Genomic DNA, 16,688 nt, shown 5'->3' with positions numbered 1-16,688 from the left:
GTTATTTGATTGTTCTTGCATTTGAGAGCTACGCTATAGTGCTGGCCTATGTAAGCCAAAATGGTGTACTCGTAGTGGGTGTTGTTTCTGGATAAAGGATGTACGTTAAATATCCCTACGTAACACTATTAGGGATATTGCAAGTCCGTTTTCGCCATCTACTTTCGACCAAATCGTGGCCCATCAAAGTGTTTTATACACAACCGACATGGCGACTTACGGGGAAAGCATGAAATCTTATTTTGCGAGTAACGGTCGAACCAGAGAACTGCAGGGTCATTCTTCTAAAGTACATTCCGTGGCTTGGAGCTGTGATGGCCGGAAACTCGCCTCAGGCTCCTTTGACAAAACAGTTATCATATTTGTGCAAGACAAAGACAGATATGTAAGTGCTTGTCACCTGCTCAGTTCCATACAGCGCTCAGTTTTCGCTACATCGTACATAATTAAAGATAACTCAGAAAGCCAAATGTCTGACTTCTTTGTTTTTTTTTTGTTCTGACATTTACATGGTCTTGGGACTAAACACCCGGCTGGGTTATATACCGTGCATCTACAGTACAAGGTCTACAGTACTGAGTTCGTTATAGATGCTGGCTCTCCCCATGAAAATCACAGTGTGCCTGCCGACCAATTCTGTCTGGTTTCCTCCTTACTTGTGATAAATCTAGTGTGCTAGCATTCTTGTACATACCTGCCCGACCTAACCTAATTCAACAACATCAGATGTATCATATTTTATTTCTGATATTTATTGTTTTGACTGACAAGGTAAATGTCAGAATGATAAATAAGGAGAGGGATCATTTAGCACAGACTGTAACTAGCGGCTGGTGTAGTTTGGTCTAGTTAATCGAAAAGTCTCACCAAGAAAGACCACATGAGCATCATCCAATACATATTAATATCACCAAGGCTCCTTGAACATTGAGAGCAGGAAAATGTGTAAATTCCATGCCCAAGCTCAGGTTTGAACCCGCACTTGGCATGTCCAAATAATCCGTACCTAATATGGGCATTCATCTGACAGACAAAATTAATTTGAAACACACTTCATCTGTAAAAATTAGAGATGAAATATTACTTTGGTTTAAACACTTATTTTTCTGCCTAAGGTGAAAGACCTGACCTTCCGTGGCCATGGGGACAGCGTGGACCAGCTGTGCTGGCATCCCACTCATCCAGATCTGTTAGCCACAGCCAGTGGGGACAAGACAGTTAGGATCTGGGACGCTCGCTCGAATCGCTCTGTCTCTACCATCAACACCAAAGGTGAGTCACATGTAGAAGTATGGGTGATGGGTGGTCAGGTAAATGTTTTATCTTTGTTGGAGTTGAACAACCAACCCATGGGATTACAGCCTACTCTTTTTGCACTGAACCTAGGGGAAAACTAAATGAAAACTAAATATTTTTTCTGTACTTGGCTGTTAGTGTGACAGACTTTTTCAAAGCACCAGAGATTCACAATGTAAACCACCTTATTTCAAGACTTAAACAAATGGGCCTACCTCAAATAATAGGGGCCAGCTGTAAGACTAGTTGGCTGTACTACAAACCAACTGGTCTTACAGCTGGCTCTACTACAAACAGTACTACCCTTCTGATACATGTAATTGGCTTGAAAACTGATTCCCATTGGTAGATGCCAGCTATGTATGTGGTTTAGTGATATGGAGAGGAAAACGTGTCACATTAAATATGATCAGAATGTGGGGTAAATTGATTTTTGTAGACAAATTTGACTATTGTGTTCTGTTGTGGAAATCATCTGCATGTAATTTTTTATTACCAATGGGAATCATATGTATGTAGAGTTTTGGTTTAATGGTTCGGAAATTTATGACTATTTATGTTCTTGTCACAGGAGAAAACATCAACATCTGTTGGTCACCAGATGGCAGCACTATTGCTGTGGGCAACAAAGATGACCTTGTCACATTCATCGACACTAAATCACATCGATCAAAAGGTGATGAACAGTTCAAGTTTGAAGTGAACGAGATTTCGTGGAACAACGAAGGGGATTTGTTTTTTCTGACCAGTGGTCAAGGCACCATCCATATACTAAGGTATGTTCTTCATTGAGCCACTGCAATCTTGATGTCAGAGGGGTTTAGAGTGCTACACTTGAAACAACAAGGCATTTCACCAATGGGGTTCACACCTACGCCCACATGACAACTAGGTAGGGGTAGTGGGGCAGCTAAGAGTAATGAAGTGAAGTAAGTATGACATGGAATAGGTATGGCATGAAGTACCAGTTAGACCTTGGCTATGTAAGTAGACTGAGTTCAGTAGATCCTTCTTGAAAGAGATTTGAGTCCAGCTTATGCTGGCTTCCTCTCCAGCTGTATGTGGGAAGGTCTGTCAGCAACCTGTGGATAGTCTGGTTTCCTGCAAGCTCTGCCTGGTTTCTTCCCACCATGATACTGGCTGGTGTCATGTAAGTGAAATATTTTTGAGTACGGCGTAAAACACCAATGAAATAAATAAATACATCAAAGACACATGCACAGTAATAAATGGTGAGAGCAAAATTACACCCAACCACAATTTAATGAAACAAAGACATAAATCAGAATCCTGGTGAAGTCTCCAGTATAATTAACATCGTCAGATTAGGAAATGAAATGCCTTGTGATGATTGAATGTTTAGACTTTCTCTTTTTCCAGCTATCCAGACCTCAAGTTACAAGCCGTCCTCAATGCTCATCCAGCCAACTGTATATGTATAGAGTTTGATCCCACGGGGCGCTACTTTGCGACAGGAAGTGCTGATGCCCTTGTCAGTCTGTGGGATGTGTCAGAATTGATTTGTGTGCGGACTTTTTCCAGGTAACTTGTAAATACTGATTAACAACTGCACAATCCCGCAGAGGAAAATGGCCTACGATGACTCAGTTTAGTCCATGAACGTTTGATGAGAGAGATTTCACCTAAAGTTTGGTATCTAAAAATGCACTTTCAGAAGCACATGAAGGCTTTAAAATTTTTTCTGAAAAGAAATTAATCCAGCCTCACAAAAAAACCTTCTGAATATCCCTAGCCTATAAGGTGGATGAATCAATCAGAATTAAGTAAAATGTGTCACTTGTAAAATGCTGAACAAGGCAAACTGCTGTTTCAATCAGAGCAAGGTTATTCAGCAAGGTTGATATTTGACGCTTTTGTCTCTGGGTCTTGGTGGTGGACCAAGCTCAGCTAGTCTTTTATGGAGTTTGCAGGAGATGACTAGCCTTACCTCAGGATCACATATATGTGTATGTCACTGCAAAAATGGTTGTCAGTTACTTGCCAAAGGCTGTGATATTCTCTGCATCTCCTCCACCCATAAAGCTGACTGCTGTCATGTAGGGGGAGAAATGTGCGAGTCCGGAATTATACCCCAATCAAATAGAGAGAAATAAAAACTGGATCAGCTGCATCCTTATATTAGTTAGGTACAGTGGTTACTCCAGGGCACTGCTAATTTCCACCGTCTTTGTGAAAGAGAAATGTTTTTGAGCGGGGCGTTAACCAATAAGGCACATTGTGTTTGTATGCTGTGAATCATACTAAATGTACAGGTTCTTCAGAGGCTTTGGTTCAGATGTTTGAAGCGCTGAGGTCATGTGTTTGAGTCCAGCACCTGCTTACCCTAGCTGATCAACTAACAAAATAAATACTATTCATGTATAAGGTAATGACCATCACATTGCATTATTGTTAATCTACCTCCAGGTTAGAATGGCCTGTTCGGACTCTCAGCTTCAGTCATGATGGCAAGATGCTGGCCTCTGCCTCTGAGGATCTGGTGATAGACATAGCTGAAGTAGAGACTGGTGAGCAAATATATGTACACTTGTCCATGTTACACACATTCATGGCAACCAGTACTAATTGCCCTCTAGTTCTTGTACCATGAACATCTCTGGTTTACATATCAAGGCCTGTCAAACACCCAGCAACAGGACTTGAAGCCATTTCATCGACATCAAATGTTCCTTTCACAAATCAAGATAATTTCCTGCCAAGTTGTTCAGAGACCCAGTAAATACTTAGTTTACACGAAATACTTTAGTTTCTGTGTCTGTGCCGAAAGTTATTGTCGTTTGTATCCTCAGAACCAGGCAAATGTTCCTATTTTTAATACAACAACGACGAGAAGAGTGACAACTATGATTCACGGGCTGCCTTTCAAAAAGAATTGATTTTGTGAAAGGAAATGAGAGAAAATAATGTGCCACACTTTGAAGATTCCGATTTTCTCACCCAAATTGAGTATAGTTATAATTCTGTTGATTTTTTTACCAACCACAAAGTTGAGTTTTAAACTCAATTTTACAAACGAAATATGAGTGTGTAAATTTGATGTGTATGAACCCATATGTGGGTGAGCAGTTTCTACAACACTGTGCTATCAAGTTAATGTCTCTATGAATATTCTTCTTTGCTCCCTGATACCAGGTTATCTAGGTTATTGTTATATACAAATGCTGAAATTTTCCAGTCTGTGTTTTGGAATTTGCAAATCTCAGAGCAGTAGTTAACAATTTAATGTACAGGTATTCACATTTTCCCACCCTCAGGTGAGAAAATAGCTGAAGTGCCGTGTGAGTCCCCCACATTCACCGTGGCTTGGCACCCCAAGCAGCACCTGCTAGCCTTTGCATGTGATGATAAACAGAGAGACAGAGACCGAGATCGTGATGCAGGAACCGTGAAGATATTTGGACTTCCTTCTGATCCTTGATCAGTGAAGAAAACTGGAGCAGGAAATCAGGATGTGCCTGGTAACGTCTGGAATGATGTAGAAAACGTACAGAAAAGGAAGCAGTACCTCTTGGCAGGAAAGGCAAAAAGACTGTTTGCATAAGCTTAACAGGGAACTGGTTAAGCAAGACTAGTAACTCTAAAGAATGTAGCTTTCAAAACTACAGTTTTATTGTCTTGGTCGAACAGAGACTGACAGATTATTTTATTGGCCATGTTAAGAAGTCCATCATCTGGTTTGCATGGAAGAGATTCTATATCATGTCTTGTTGGCATATGCAAGTGAGATTTAGCACAATATTTTTATTTGAGATGCTAATCTGTCAGATCTAAACAGTGGTTAACTGTGAGCGTAGAGTTTCACAACATTGAATTGATAATGAAAGGTGTATAACATTTAGTTTAAACGAGATGTGTCTAAATGAAATGTAACTCAATAATGATCCAGTTACATTCCATGTCTTTATCTCGGTGTGTGCACGTTATGAAAAATAAAGCAGAATGGTTTGTTCATTGTACTGAGGGAAAGCAAGAATGTTGTGATGGCTGCAGACTGATGTAGAGCAAACCTTCATAAGCGCAAGACTAATACTGAGCAATTATGTCACTGATATACCATTTGTAAAGCCTTTTTATATTCCATCGACTGAAATGGGACTGCCTTTTCATGTTCGTCTGTAAATGCATTGGTCTTGAAAGGTGAACCATTGTCATGCATTCATATGTAAATACCTCATCAAGATCAAATACATGTACACATGTATATAATCTGTAAATATTTCAGGTTTCTGTTAAATTACTTCCCACTTCTGTCAGAGTTTCATTTCTTGACTCAGTGTTGAAAACTGTTATGTACACACACCTCCTCATCATCATATGGCTGAAATAGTGTTAAGATGTAGGAATCCAAACATACATGTACGCTCGTGATTGTTGAGATAATGAGGCAGAACAGAGCTCTGGGGAAAATTACCAGACCTGGCCAAATGCCAGAAAAATTACAGGACATAAACCTGTTATCTGTATTAATGATCATTTCACTTCAGTGGTCTAGTTCATTTTTAAATTGACATATAAATGTTCTGAGTTGTACTCAGTAATATGTTATTAATGTGACTGGGGTCAGGCTTATGGTGGAATGAAAGAATGAATGATCAATGATGGCTTGAGGCCAAGTCAGCTGTATTTTAGTTCATAGGTGGTGGAAACTTGGGGTCACCACTGTACCCTGTCTGGCAAATGTACTGGACGAACACAATGCCATAAGACTGTGGTCAAGCCATAGAGATTTGATTTCAAACTGCATCTCCAATAATCAAGTGCAAATGGGCAATGTGAAATTTCTGTATAAAGGCGAAATAGTGAGATTGGCACGTTGTCAGATACATCTAGTTTCTATCTCAAAGCTCAGACCTTATCATTTTGAAGCATATACAAATTGTATCCCAAACAGGCTTCCCGCAGGTGCAAAAAGAAACCTTTCCCTCCTGTAGTGTTTCAAGCCTTAGCCGTGTTATCCACTTCAGGATTGCAAATATCATTAATTCTGCTTGGATTATACACAGTTGTAATTTTTATGTAGGATACATGTACTTAAGAGTATCTTAATCTTGGATAGCTGTTGCGGGCAGCCATTCAGGACCAAATTCACAACGCATATCTTTTTTAAGTGAACACTTAATATTAGTGTAGTATTCTATCATAATAGAAATTGAGTGTTTAAATAAGTAGTCAAGTTTCATATGAAGTCAAACTGACTTTATCGTATTGGATTGGTATTCATTAAAAAAAAGAAATGAAAAGTTGATTTATCAGGTAAAGTAGCGCCATTTATTTATTTTTTTTTTATACATAGCCATAGTACAAAAATATAAACAAACTGTCCATGTGGCATTACTGACATATCTACAATATTATAACACGGGATTTGTGCAATATAACTTATAACACAAAATATTAACAGTAACTGTATGTACAGAAGGAAGACGAAAATATGCTTTTAACCTTCTGGTTATTATTGAAAATTTCTGCTCAAACATAACTCATTTAACATGCTCAAGCTTAAAAGTCACTCATCCTCTGACCAAACTTTGTTTCTATTCACCCTTACGTGTACTTTCAAGTCATGATGTATAATGCTTTGTAATAAGTTTTTTTAACAGATATTTTTTACAATATTGCATTTTTTTTCATAAACAATTTTGTTTATAATAGGTAAAGGAAGACTTTGTTTCAGGGACATACACAACCTAAAATGAACCATGCACAAGGCAGTATATGTAAACAATTCATTGCAAACAATAGCACTTCATATGAAATTTTATTAGGTGGGATATTTTCTTTTTTTTTGAGATTGACATTGAATAACTTCATCATTCTCGATAGTGCTCTAATTTCTCAGCAAAATCAAAATGCAAAACCTTTGATTAAGTAGCACCAATATAAACATGACACAGATCTGGAATATTAAATGCATATTTCAGTGATTTTTCTCCCAAGTACATGAAAATTGCTGACTTGTTGATAGAAAAACCTGGTTTGGGAAGATCTTGTGATTTCCAGTAATACTGTGATATCAGTTAGCACTTAGGACTCTTAAGTCCTCTTGGGAAGTCCTCAGTTGAAGTATCTTCTAATCAGAACTGGTGATTCTTTGAGATGTTGATAAAGGTAATGCTTAAAGACATGCGAACTCCGCAACCTTCACACCTGGAGGACAGCCTGGACTCCTGCACAGTTAGCTCCAGAGTTTCTCGCAGGTTGCTCATGAGTCACCCTTGGAATCATACAGGGTGCCCACAGACACCTGAAGAGGTTTTTGAGTGTCCTGTCATCCCTGAAGCCACCCGATGTGTCCGCAGTCTTAAACATTTGTCTGTAAGATGACTCAGTGATTGCGTTGGGAAGTTAGTTTCAAATGGGCGCGAGATACTGCCTGAAATGAAAAAAAAACAACAACAAAATCATGAAAGATTGATAATACACAAATACACTGTACTACTCGATAATAAGACGCTTTTAATATCTCTCGATATCCTAATAACAAAGTACCTGTATGGCTGACAAAGTTATACAGCTTTACTGATTTAGGAATACAAAACCTTAACATACATGCTTCAGCTCGCGTGTCATGGAACAAAACTGTTCTTAACTCTGCTGCTTCCACAAAGCCAGTCAAAATTTGAAATAATTTTTAAAGCTTAATTTTTGGGCCCTGTAAATTAAAATTTTTACCACCTCACCAATGTTCTCTTAAGACAAATGTGACAAAATTTGTATTTCCGTCACCAAAAACTAAGCATTGTGACAGGGTTTGAAATTTTGACTTAACTCAGAACTGTCTTTGTGGAATTGGCCCTTGTTCACAAAAGATAAGAACAAACTATGGCTGCTGCTCATAACTTAGTGGCAGTTTCATGCCAGTGGCACACATAATATGGCCAGTCTCTTCACATATTCACATATGTGTTCACATATAAACAACTATATATAAAATACTTGTTACTTTGAGCCACAATGCCTCAGTGGAGTAATTCATCCATCTTTCAACACTGAACAGAATCATTTATGCGCAATGCCATACACAGCATTGTTTTTGATAACTCTGATAAATGATACTGAGGCACTCAAGACAGTGTTACAAACAATGTATCGGTCACTGTTGAACATGTTCAGTTAGTCACGCAGACACACACCAGAAATATGACTGACCTTTCTATTTTGAGCACCATGTGGAACTTCCTCGATAAAGCTGGCAGGTACGAGCCCTCGCTTTCCACTGATCTAGAAAAGAAAAAAGTCAGATATAAGTTTTGACAAAAGAAATTCACCACAACGAAAACAATGCTTTAAAGCAAAATTTTCATTTATCAACCTTTTCAGTCTTAAGTATATGAAAAGCATTTTTGAAAATATACACTGTACAAGCACTGGTAGTCATTTATAAAACAGAGGATTTCATTGAAGTTCAGATATTATATTTGGATAATGTCCATTTTTGTTTTACCTCTCCATGGTAGAATCCATCTGGTCTCAGTCTCCCGTAGACTGTGATCGTATCCCCTGCACGGAATCCTAGTTCACAACCTGTGTAATCATGAGGGGAGTGTTCTGTGGGGGAGTAGTCATAGATAGCCAGGAACTGTAACCAAGTCAAATTTTCATTTTTAAATTGACACTTAGTACAATTATCATGCTATAAGATTTATGATATAACACAGTAAATCGGGTATTCATGGATATCCAGAGCATTGTTCATATATTTGTCTGATTGGCGCTTTTAGTGCATTATTCAACGTTCCACATGAACACTGTCTGGTGTAATGTTGTAATACTCTCCATTGTTCACGAACTGCATGTATATGCATTTACAAATGGATTGTAGAAGGATCCCACACATTTTCACTCAAATGATGCATCTAAATCATCAGGTGAGTTTCACAGCAAGAAATCTATGTGTGAACATCATGGCAGTTCGCTGTTACAGATTATAAACGATAGCATTACTATCTTCCTAAGCTTGACCCTGAAGGTATACAGGGTATACTGACCGCCCGTTTGTGTCCTTGGTCATACTGGACGCTGGACAGGACAGAGGAGAGGTCAGTCTCTGAGCAGCCCTCAAAGCTGGAGTCTGACATGAGGCTGTTGTCTCTGTCCCACTCTGCCTCCACGAGAGAGGATGCCTGACCATTCACAGCCAGAGACTGGATCAGGAACTTGAGGCTCTCATCCACATCCAGATTTTCTATAACAACTTTAGACAGGTGTGGGCTCGTCACTTTCTTACACACACGTCCATTGAGGTAAATCTGTGAATAAAGAAAAGCGAAATGATTCAGTTTTTTATGACGTCTCCATGGATACCAGTCTTACTTGAGACTGACAAAGTACTATTTTGCTATTATGAAGATACAATGTCTCGCATCTTATCTAGACTAACATTCCATTTATTGCTACATCAAGGCTACAGGGCAGATACTACATCACACTTGTTACAAGGCTACCTGACTCCTATCTTATCCAATCACGTCCAGACAAAGATCCCACTTACAGCTATTACAAGGCTACAGGACTGGCTCTAAACACCCTATATTTTCCCCCAGACAACTTCATTTTTAGGGGTGAATAAAGGTCACAAAATCATACTTTTGAGCTGAAACTTACATTTTCCCAGCATGGCATCATCCTACCTGACAAATTCCAAACCCAGAACACCTTTGTGAGAACAACAGAACTCTCAGAATGAGACAAAATGTGCAACTTCATCATTGGCAAAATCACAGGTTATTTATTGTGTCTAATTGTATCTAAACAAAGATACCACTTACCAGTGTGGGCTCCAAGGCTACATGGCTCACATCTTACCCAATGTTATCTGGACAAAAAGATCACACTCACCACATATCCTGAGAGTTCCGAACCGTTGCTCCTGGCAAACTCGTCCAGCTCTGGGGGCCGCCATGACAACATCACACCATGTTCTCCCACAATTCTCTCCACCTTGAAGTCCCTGGGAGGGGATGGAGGACCTAGACATAAACAGTAACTTGTATATTATCTTTTTCATGAAGTTTGTCACCGCTTCAATAATATAAGTTTCTACAGGCTTGATACCTTTAAAACAAGTGTAGTACACTACCTTACTTTAAATACAGTAACACTTTTGAGAAAGAAGTGAGAATGAAGAGCAGTCACTGAGCAGGATGACACAATCAAGGTTCTTTTCTGAAGCGAAGCCCTGACAACACTATTCTTTTACTTTACCTTGGAAGACCGGTGCTTTCTTTTTTGGCAGTGTCAGTGATCGGTAATGAGGTTGAATGGCCACCGGTTTGTACAGCCGGGGTAAGGTCTGTGAGGTGTGAGGCAAGTCATGAGGTGAAATATTGCCATTACCATTCACTTGAGGTAGTCGACGGCGACCTGCCAATCAGAAAGAAAGATAAAACAGTCTGACTCAATGGTATCAATCACAGAATAACAGCACACATTAAATTCGTAGTGAACTTCAGACCAACAGAACAAGGAAAACACCATGCCTACATGTTACTCAACTGAACATGCACCAAGTCTTAATCATTAAACTGATCATGAAGTCTGTAAATAAACATGCAAGTTGTATTCAGAAACCATGGTGTATTAAAACATGTTTCAATGCTATAAAATGAACCAAAAAGACTCTAAAGAACTGTGATAAAGTACAACTGGTAAGTGAACAGATTTAATGACCTTGATAAATGTCAGAAAGTACGAATTACCTTCCTGGGTTGTAGGTGGGGCTGTTTTGGGACGAGTGAGTTGGATTGGTGATGGTGACTGAGGTGCTGCATTACCAGGTGCTGTCCAGGTGAAAATATGACATCAACTATATACACAAATGTAGATGTACACACAAATAAACACATATGTGCTTAGGTGATAACAGTGTTTAACAGGTGATGACTTTAAACTTACAATATGCAATAAATTATGTCAGCACAAAGCAGGAACTTATGTAAACTCACACAGGTGTGACTCGACCCAGGATTGATCCTGGATCTACCGCTCCTGAAGCAGACGCTCTACCAATGGTGCTATTCGGGCCGGTTTGACCACACATGAGTGCACCACACATGTCTGTGCACGTGACTGCAGCACCCATGTCTATACACTGCACCATCCATGTCTACACATGTGACTGCACAACTCATGTCTATACACGTGAATGCAACACCCATGTCTATACAAGTGACTGCAACACTCATGTCTATGCACGTGACTGCAGCACCCATGTCTATACACTGCACCACCCATGTCTAGACATGTGACTGCACAACTCATGTCTATACACGTGAATGCAACACTCATGTCTATACAAGTGACTGCAACACTCATGTCTATGCACGTGACTGCAGCACCCATGTCTATGCACGTGACTGCAGCACCCATGTCTATACATGTGACTGCAGCACCCATGTCTATGCATGTGACTGCAGCACCCATGTTTATACATGTGGCTGCATCACTTATGTCTGTACACGTGACTGCACCACTCATGTCTATACATGTGACTGCACCACTCATGTATATACATGTGACTGCGTCACTCATGTCTATACACGTGACTGTGCCACTCATGTCTATATACTGCATCACCCATATCTATACATGACTGTACCACGCATGTCTATGCACGTGACTGCACCATTCATGTCTATACACGTGACTGCACCACTCTTGTCTATACATGTAACTGCACCACCCAAGCATACACACGTGATTGCACCACTCATGTCTATACACTGCACCACTCATGGCCATACATGTGACTACACCACGCGTGTCTATACACTGCACCACCCATGCCTATACATGTGACTGCACCACCCATGTATATACACATGACTGCACCACTCATGTCCATACATGTGACTGCACCACTCATGTCTATACATGTGACTGTGCCACTCATGTCTATACACTGCACCACCCATATCTGTACATGTGACTGCACCGCATGTCAATGCACGTGACTGTACCACCCATGTCTATACACTGCACCACCCATGTCTATACACTGCACCACCCATGTCTATACACTGCACCACTCGTGTCTATACACGTGACTGCACCACTCATGTCTATACACGTGACTGCATCACTCATGTCTACACTGTACCACTCATGTCTACACACTTGACCGCACCACTCATGTCTATACAATTGACTGCACCACTTATGTCTATACACATGACTGCATCAACCATGTCTATACACGTGCCTGCACCAACATCTATACACGTGACTGCACCACTCATGTCTATACATGTGACTGCACCAACCAAGTCTATACACTGCACCACCCATGTCTATACATGTGACTACCACCCATGTCTATATTTATTCATTTATTTGATTGGTGTTTTACGCCGTACTCAAGAATATTTCACTTATACGACAGCGGCCAGCATTATGGTGGGTGAAAACCTGGCACAGCCCGGGGGAAACCACAACCCTCCGCAGGTTGCTGGCAGACCTTCCCCCATATGGCCGGAGAGGAAACCAGCATGAGCTGGGCTTGAACTCACAGCGACTGCATTGGTGAGAGACTCCTGGGTCATTACGCTGCGCTAGCGTGCTAACCAACTGAGAAACGGAGGCCCCCCCACGTCTATACGCGTGACTGCACCATTCATGTCTATACATGTGATTGCACCAACCATGTCTATACACATGACTGCACCACCTATGTCTATACATGCTCGTGCACATGTATAATTATCTACAGTATAGCAGATGGTGATCCGATACCTTGTGGTTAGACCCTGCTGTAACCATGCCAAATGAGTGAGAGCATTTCAGAGTGCATTTCTTTGATATACCAACCTCCTGACTTAAAGCAGTCGTTGACCAGCGAAAGCTAGATTTGAGACACTGCTACATCACTGGTCATTGGCAGTGATCATACCAGCCAGGGCGAGTGTTTTAATTGGTAAATCTCAAAGCTTTTACATGTGTAATGATGAGTGTTTACATACATATACTACAAAAACAAACAAAATAAAAAAACATTATTACAAAGCATGTATCATTTTCCTCATTTCTGCACAGTGAAAACCTATATATTCATCAGCTGGCAGTCTTCTGCCTACAACTAGCCTTGTCAACCTACCTACTCCGAGATTGTTAGCTGACTGATATAGCTCACTGTGTAACTGTAAAATGTGCTCTGGGGACTGGTCAAGGTAAGCTGGAGCTCTCTGAGGACAACAGAAACATTAGATCTGGATCAAACATCTGTGTGAAACAAGCAGGAATGTGTATGTCTGAACATTACAATATTCAAACTTTCAATTTCATATTATTCATTTTAAAGTCACAATATAGTCAAGACACAAATAACTACTACCGAAGAACTCATAAAGATGCAATAATCAAGATGTTAAAAATTTCCAAAAAATATAAAAATAATTTGTTGATGGCAGAAGGGACTAAACAGAATCTATATGAAAAGCAATAAATAAGAAAAAACAGTCATATTAAAGTCTAAACAGGTAAACAAAAAGGAGTGCATAAGGAAGAACAAATGGGGCATTAAAACATCCTATGTGCAGAATGGTCGTTACAAATCACCTGTTGTTGTTGTTGTCTTCTCTCCACCATGGAGCGCAGTATGTCCTTGTCTATAGGTAGAGGTAACAGGTAACTGGCTGGTACCAGGCCTTTCTGACCATTCACCTCAGCCTCGTAGTAACCCTGGTCATCCTTCTCGCCTGTCAAAGTGGGGGGGGGGGGGGGGGCAGATGCAGAGTACTTTTGGTAAGTATAGATGTCATTTAGAAAGTGGATTAAGTAACGGTATTATCGTTAATAGGGATAACACATTCTGAATATAGCACAGATTCTAGTGCTGAAATTAACGATAATACCGTTACTTTTGGTAACAAAAGTTAAAAACATGTGCTGCAGTTTCTGTTAGCACAGAAACTGCAGGAAAGCATCAAAAGCTAAAGAGGATCACCCATGTGGTCTGAATTTGCCAGTTAGATTTAGGACACATTTTTAAGGTGTTTGTGATTACAAAAAACATCCATTTTAACGAAATAAATGCTGGAGATTTCATCCAAGTGTGCAATGAGGATCAACCTTAACACTGACGTCGTACTAAACCAAGAGATTGGCATCAATCCACGAAAAAAGACAAGATGAATGAATTACTACACTGGAGAAGACATTTTCACTGTTCATTGAATTCTATGAATTCAGTTGAAAGCTGGATATTACATCCAATGTGAAAATCATTTGAAGTACATGTGCATGTATCTGCCACACAGGTAACTGGTAAGAATTTACGAAAACATTAGATTATTTTCTAAACACACCTTTAACATAGACCGTGTCCCCCTCATATAGCTTCAGCTCATCTCTTGGTCTGTTACTACGGGAGAACAGAGAAGGATTGTAGTTTGCCACAGCCACAAATGTCTTAGCCTGAGGATCACTGCTCTGAACATTGCTGTTCTGGAGATGGAGGGTGACCCTGGACTCAAATCTTGCTTCCCTTGCCCGCGAGTGACCGTTTGACATGGGTGAGGGCGTGATGGAGCGTGCTGTGGGTAACATACGTCGTCTGCGTTTGGAAGGGTCGACTGACGCAGACCGGGCAGGAAGTCCCTCTAGGCTAACAGAAGACTCAGAGGAGGGACGCTCAATCTGTACAGGGCGGTGGGTGCTTGACACAATCTCCGCATCCTTGATGTAAAACAACATGAATCTCGTGGTAAGGAAGTCTATTTAAACCATTAATCAGTAATTTTTAAAATTGATTGTAAAACAACATGAATCTCGTGGTAAGGAAGTCTATTTAAACCATTAATCAGTAATTTTTAAAATTCAATCTAATTCCTGGAAAGACTAATGACAATGTGGTATAAAAGCTGACTTTGAAAAAGCTGAAGTATCACATAAAATCAATTATATATTTCTGAAGGGCCAGTCTACTTCCATCTGGCAACACTGTGAATAAATGTTTATTAAATTTTACACCATCTTTTTACGTCATTATTTATTTATTTAGTGATTCTATATCAAAACGCCATAAACTCAATCAAAGGTTCTAGACTGCATACACTATAAACCAGATGTAAAGCCAAACAACACAAACCTGGAATGATATATCAGGAGAGGACACAGATCCATTCAAACCATTACTTTCCAATGGTAGTTTGTCTTCTTTCACTTTCAGTTTCTCCAATTCAGCACTCAGGGCCTGGATTTTCAAATCCTGCAGCAAGGCATATGGACAAAATACAAAATCTTCCACACACTCACAAATTTCAAAAGAATGTCATACAAGAGCAGTGTATCCTTACAGAATGGTCTCAATGCTATCCAATTTATACATCTATGTAGCCAGCTCGACTCTGTAGGAATTTCGTGCACAAGGGAGGGGTGATCCATCAAGTCACAGTATACAGGAAGATGGCAGACCAGTCTACATGGTCTATCCTCTCAAACCGAGTGTCACCCCGTTATGGCTGAAAAATTGCTGATGTGACGTTCAACCATAATCTTTCATTCATCCAAACTGAGTGTATAAACTGGAAAGTACCACAGGCTTCTTATGACACACATTGGATTTAACTGGTAAACCAGATTATAAAATCAGTGTCAAATTATAAATGAAAGCAATCAAATACTGCAACAATACCTGAAGATCTATTTAAAATTCACAACTTCACACGAACATCTAACCTTTTCTTGGCACTGTTTCATCAACTCCTCCACTTTAGACTGCAATGATGTAACTTGCTTCTCCAGCTGTTCCTTCTCGTGTTCAAGATCACCACACTGTAAGAGAAGCAATATGATTTTCAGCAATAATGGAAGGGTGCACATCCATTGATATATGGACTTCTAGTACATACCCTTTGAACCCCTCAATGTAAATATTTAAATGTCTGGAAAGCCTTTCTGAACTTTGCCTCAACTATGCTTGATGTTTAACATAACCTTAAATATTTCAGGACGATGACTCCTTTTTACAAGTTGGTCCCACTGCCTGACTGGAACTCCATGCCAAAAGCTGGGCCGACTTCAAGCTGACCCATACTTGGCCCAGTACAAAAATGGTTTTAATGTGTTATGTATTAAACAAATCCTAACAGGAATAGCCAGCTACCCATCCGTCCGTCCATCCATCCACCCACCCATCCGTCCGTCCAAGTGGACGGGTCAAACAGAATACTGGTGCCATTAGGACACCCTGTTTTCAGCATTTTAACATGGGAGAGATAGGAGAAAGTGAAATCTGGATGCCCTCCTACAACAAAAAGGCCTCAAAAAGGGATGTTTGGACACCCTCTTTTACATTTCTGGCTAACCCCCTGAAAATCTTCCAGATATTATGGAAGAAAAGGTCCAAACTACAGGTGTATACTGTTTACCAGAAT

At 40.0% G+C, this 16,688-nt stretch overlaps 2 protein-coding genes across 2 annotated transcripts in view; one reads left to right on the top strand and one right to left on the bottom strand.

Moving 5' to 3' along the window:
• The first annotated feature begins 208 nt into the window (after positions 1–208).
• On the top strand, positions 209–5,555 carry LOC135468508 (THO complex subunit 3-like). The gene is made up of 6 exons (XM_064746795.1): positions 209–385; positions 1,116–1,272; positions 1,868–2,072; positions 2,677–2,838; positions 3,724–3,824; positions 4,572–5,555. The coding sequence occupies exons 1-6, from the start codon at positions 209–211 to the stop codon at positions 4,733–4,735; spliced, it is 966 nt and encodes a 321-aa protein (XP_064602865.1). The 3' UTR covers positions 4,736–5,555.
• Positions 5,556–6,963: 1,408 nt separating this feature from the next.
• Positions 6,964–16,688, bottom strand: part of LOC135468266 (reticulocyte-binding protein homolog 2a-like) — a 65,854-nt gene continuing 56,129 nt past the window's right edge. The window contains 12 exon segments of the mRNA XM_064746420.1: positions 6,964–7,690; positions 8,467–8,538; positions 8,762–8,896; positions 9,306–9,566; positions 10,156–10,286; positions 10,522–10,680; positions 11,016–11,096; positions 13,409–13,496; positions 13,870–14,009; positions 14,619–14,988; positions 15,401–15,520; positions 15,991–16,086. Coding sequence (XP_064602490.1) covers positions 7,643–7,690; positions 8,467–8,538; positions 8,762–8,896; positions 9,306–9,566; positions 10,156–10,286; positions 10,522–10,680; positions 11,016–11,096; positions 13,409–13,496; positions 13,870–14,009; positions 14,619–14,988; positions 15,401–15,520; positions 15,991–16,086 — 1,701 coding nt within the window. The 3' untranslated portion in view covers positions 6,964–7,642.

This window comes from Liolophura sinensis, chromosome 6, assembly GCF_032854445.1.
Source record: "Liolophura sinensis isolate JHLJ2023 chromosome 6, CUHK_Ljap_v2, whole genome shotgun sequence".
NCBI classification, from domain to species: domain Eukaryota; kingdom Metazoa; phylum Mollusca; class Polyplacophora; order Chitonida; family Chitonidae; genus Liolophura; species Liolophura sinensis.
Note: the sequence above shows the minus strand (reverse complement) of the source record. Positions and strands in the feature narration are given on the sequence as shown.

What these genes read in the sequence shown, in the direction of transcription:
- LOC135468508 (XM_064746795.1), top strand. Translation starts at nt 209, where the DNA reads ATGGCGACTTACGGGGAAAGCATGAAATCTTATTTTGCGAGTAACGGT. An exon ending in TGTGTGCGGACTTTTTCCAG is followed by an intron (nt 2,839 to 3,723) that starts GTAACTTGTAAA and finishes ATCTACCTCCAG; the next exon opens with GTTAGAATGGCCTGTTCGGA. An exon ending in CATAGCTGAAGTAGAGACTG is followed by an intron (nt 3,825 to 4,571) that starts GTGAGCAAATAT and finishes TCCCACCCTCAG; the next exon opens with GTGAGAAAATAGCTGAAGTG.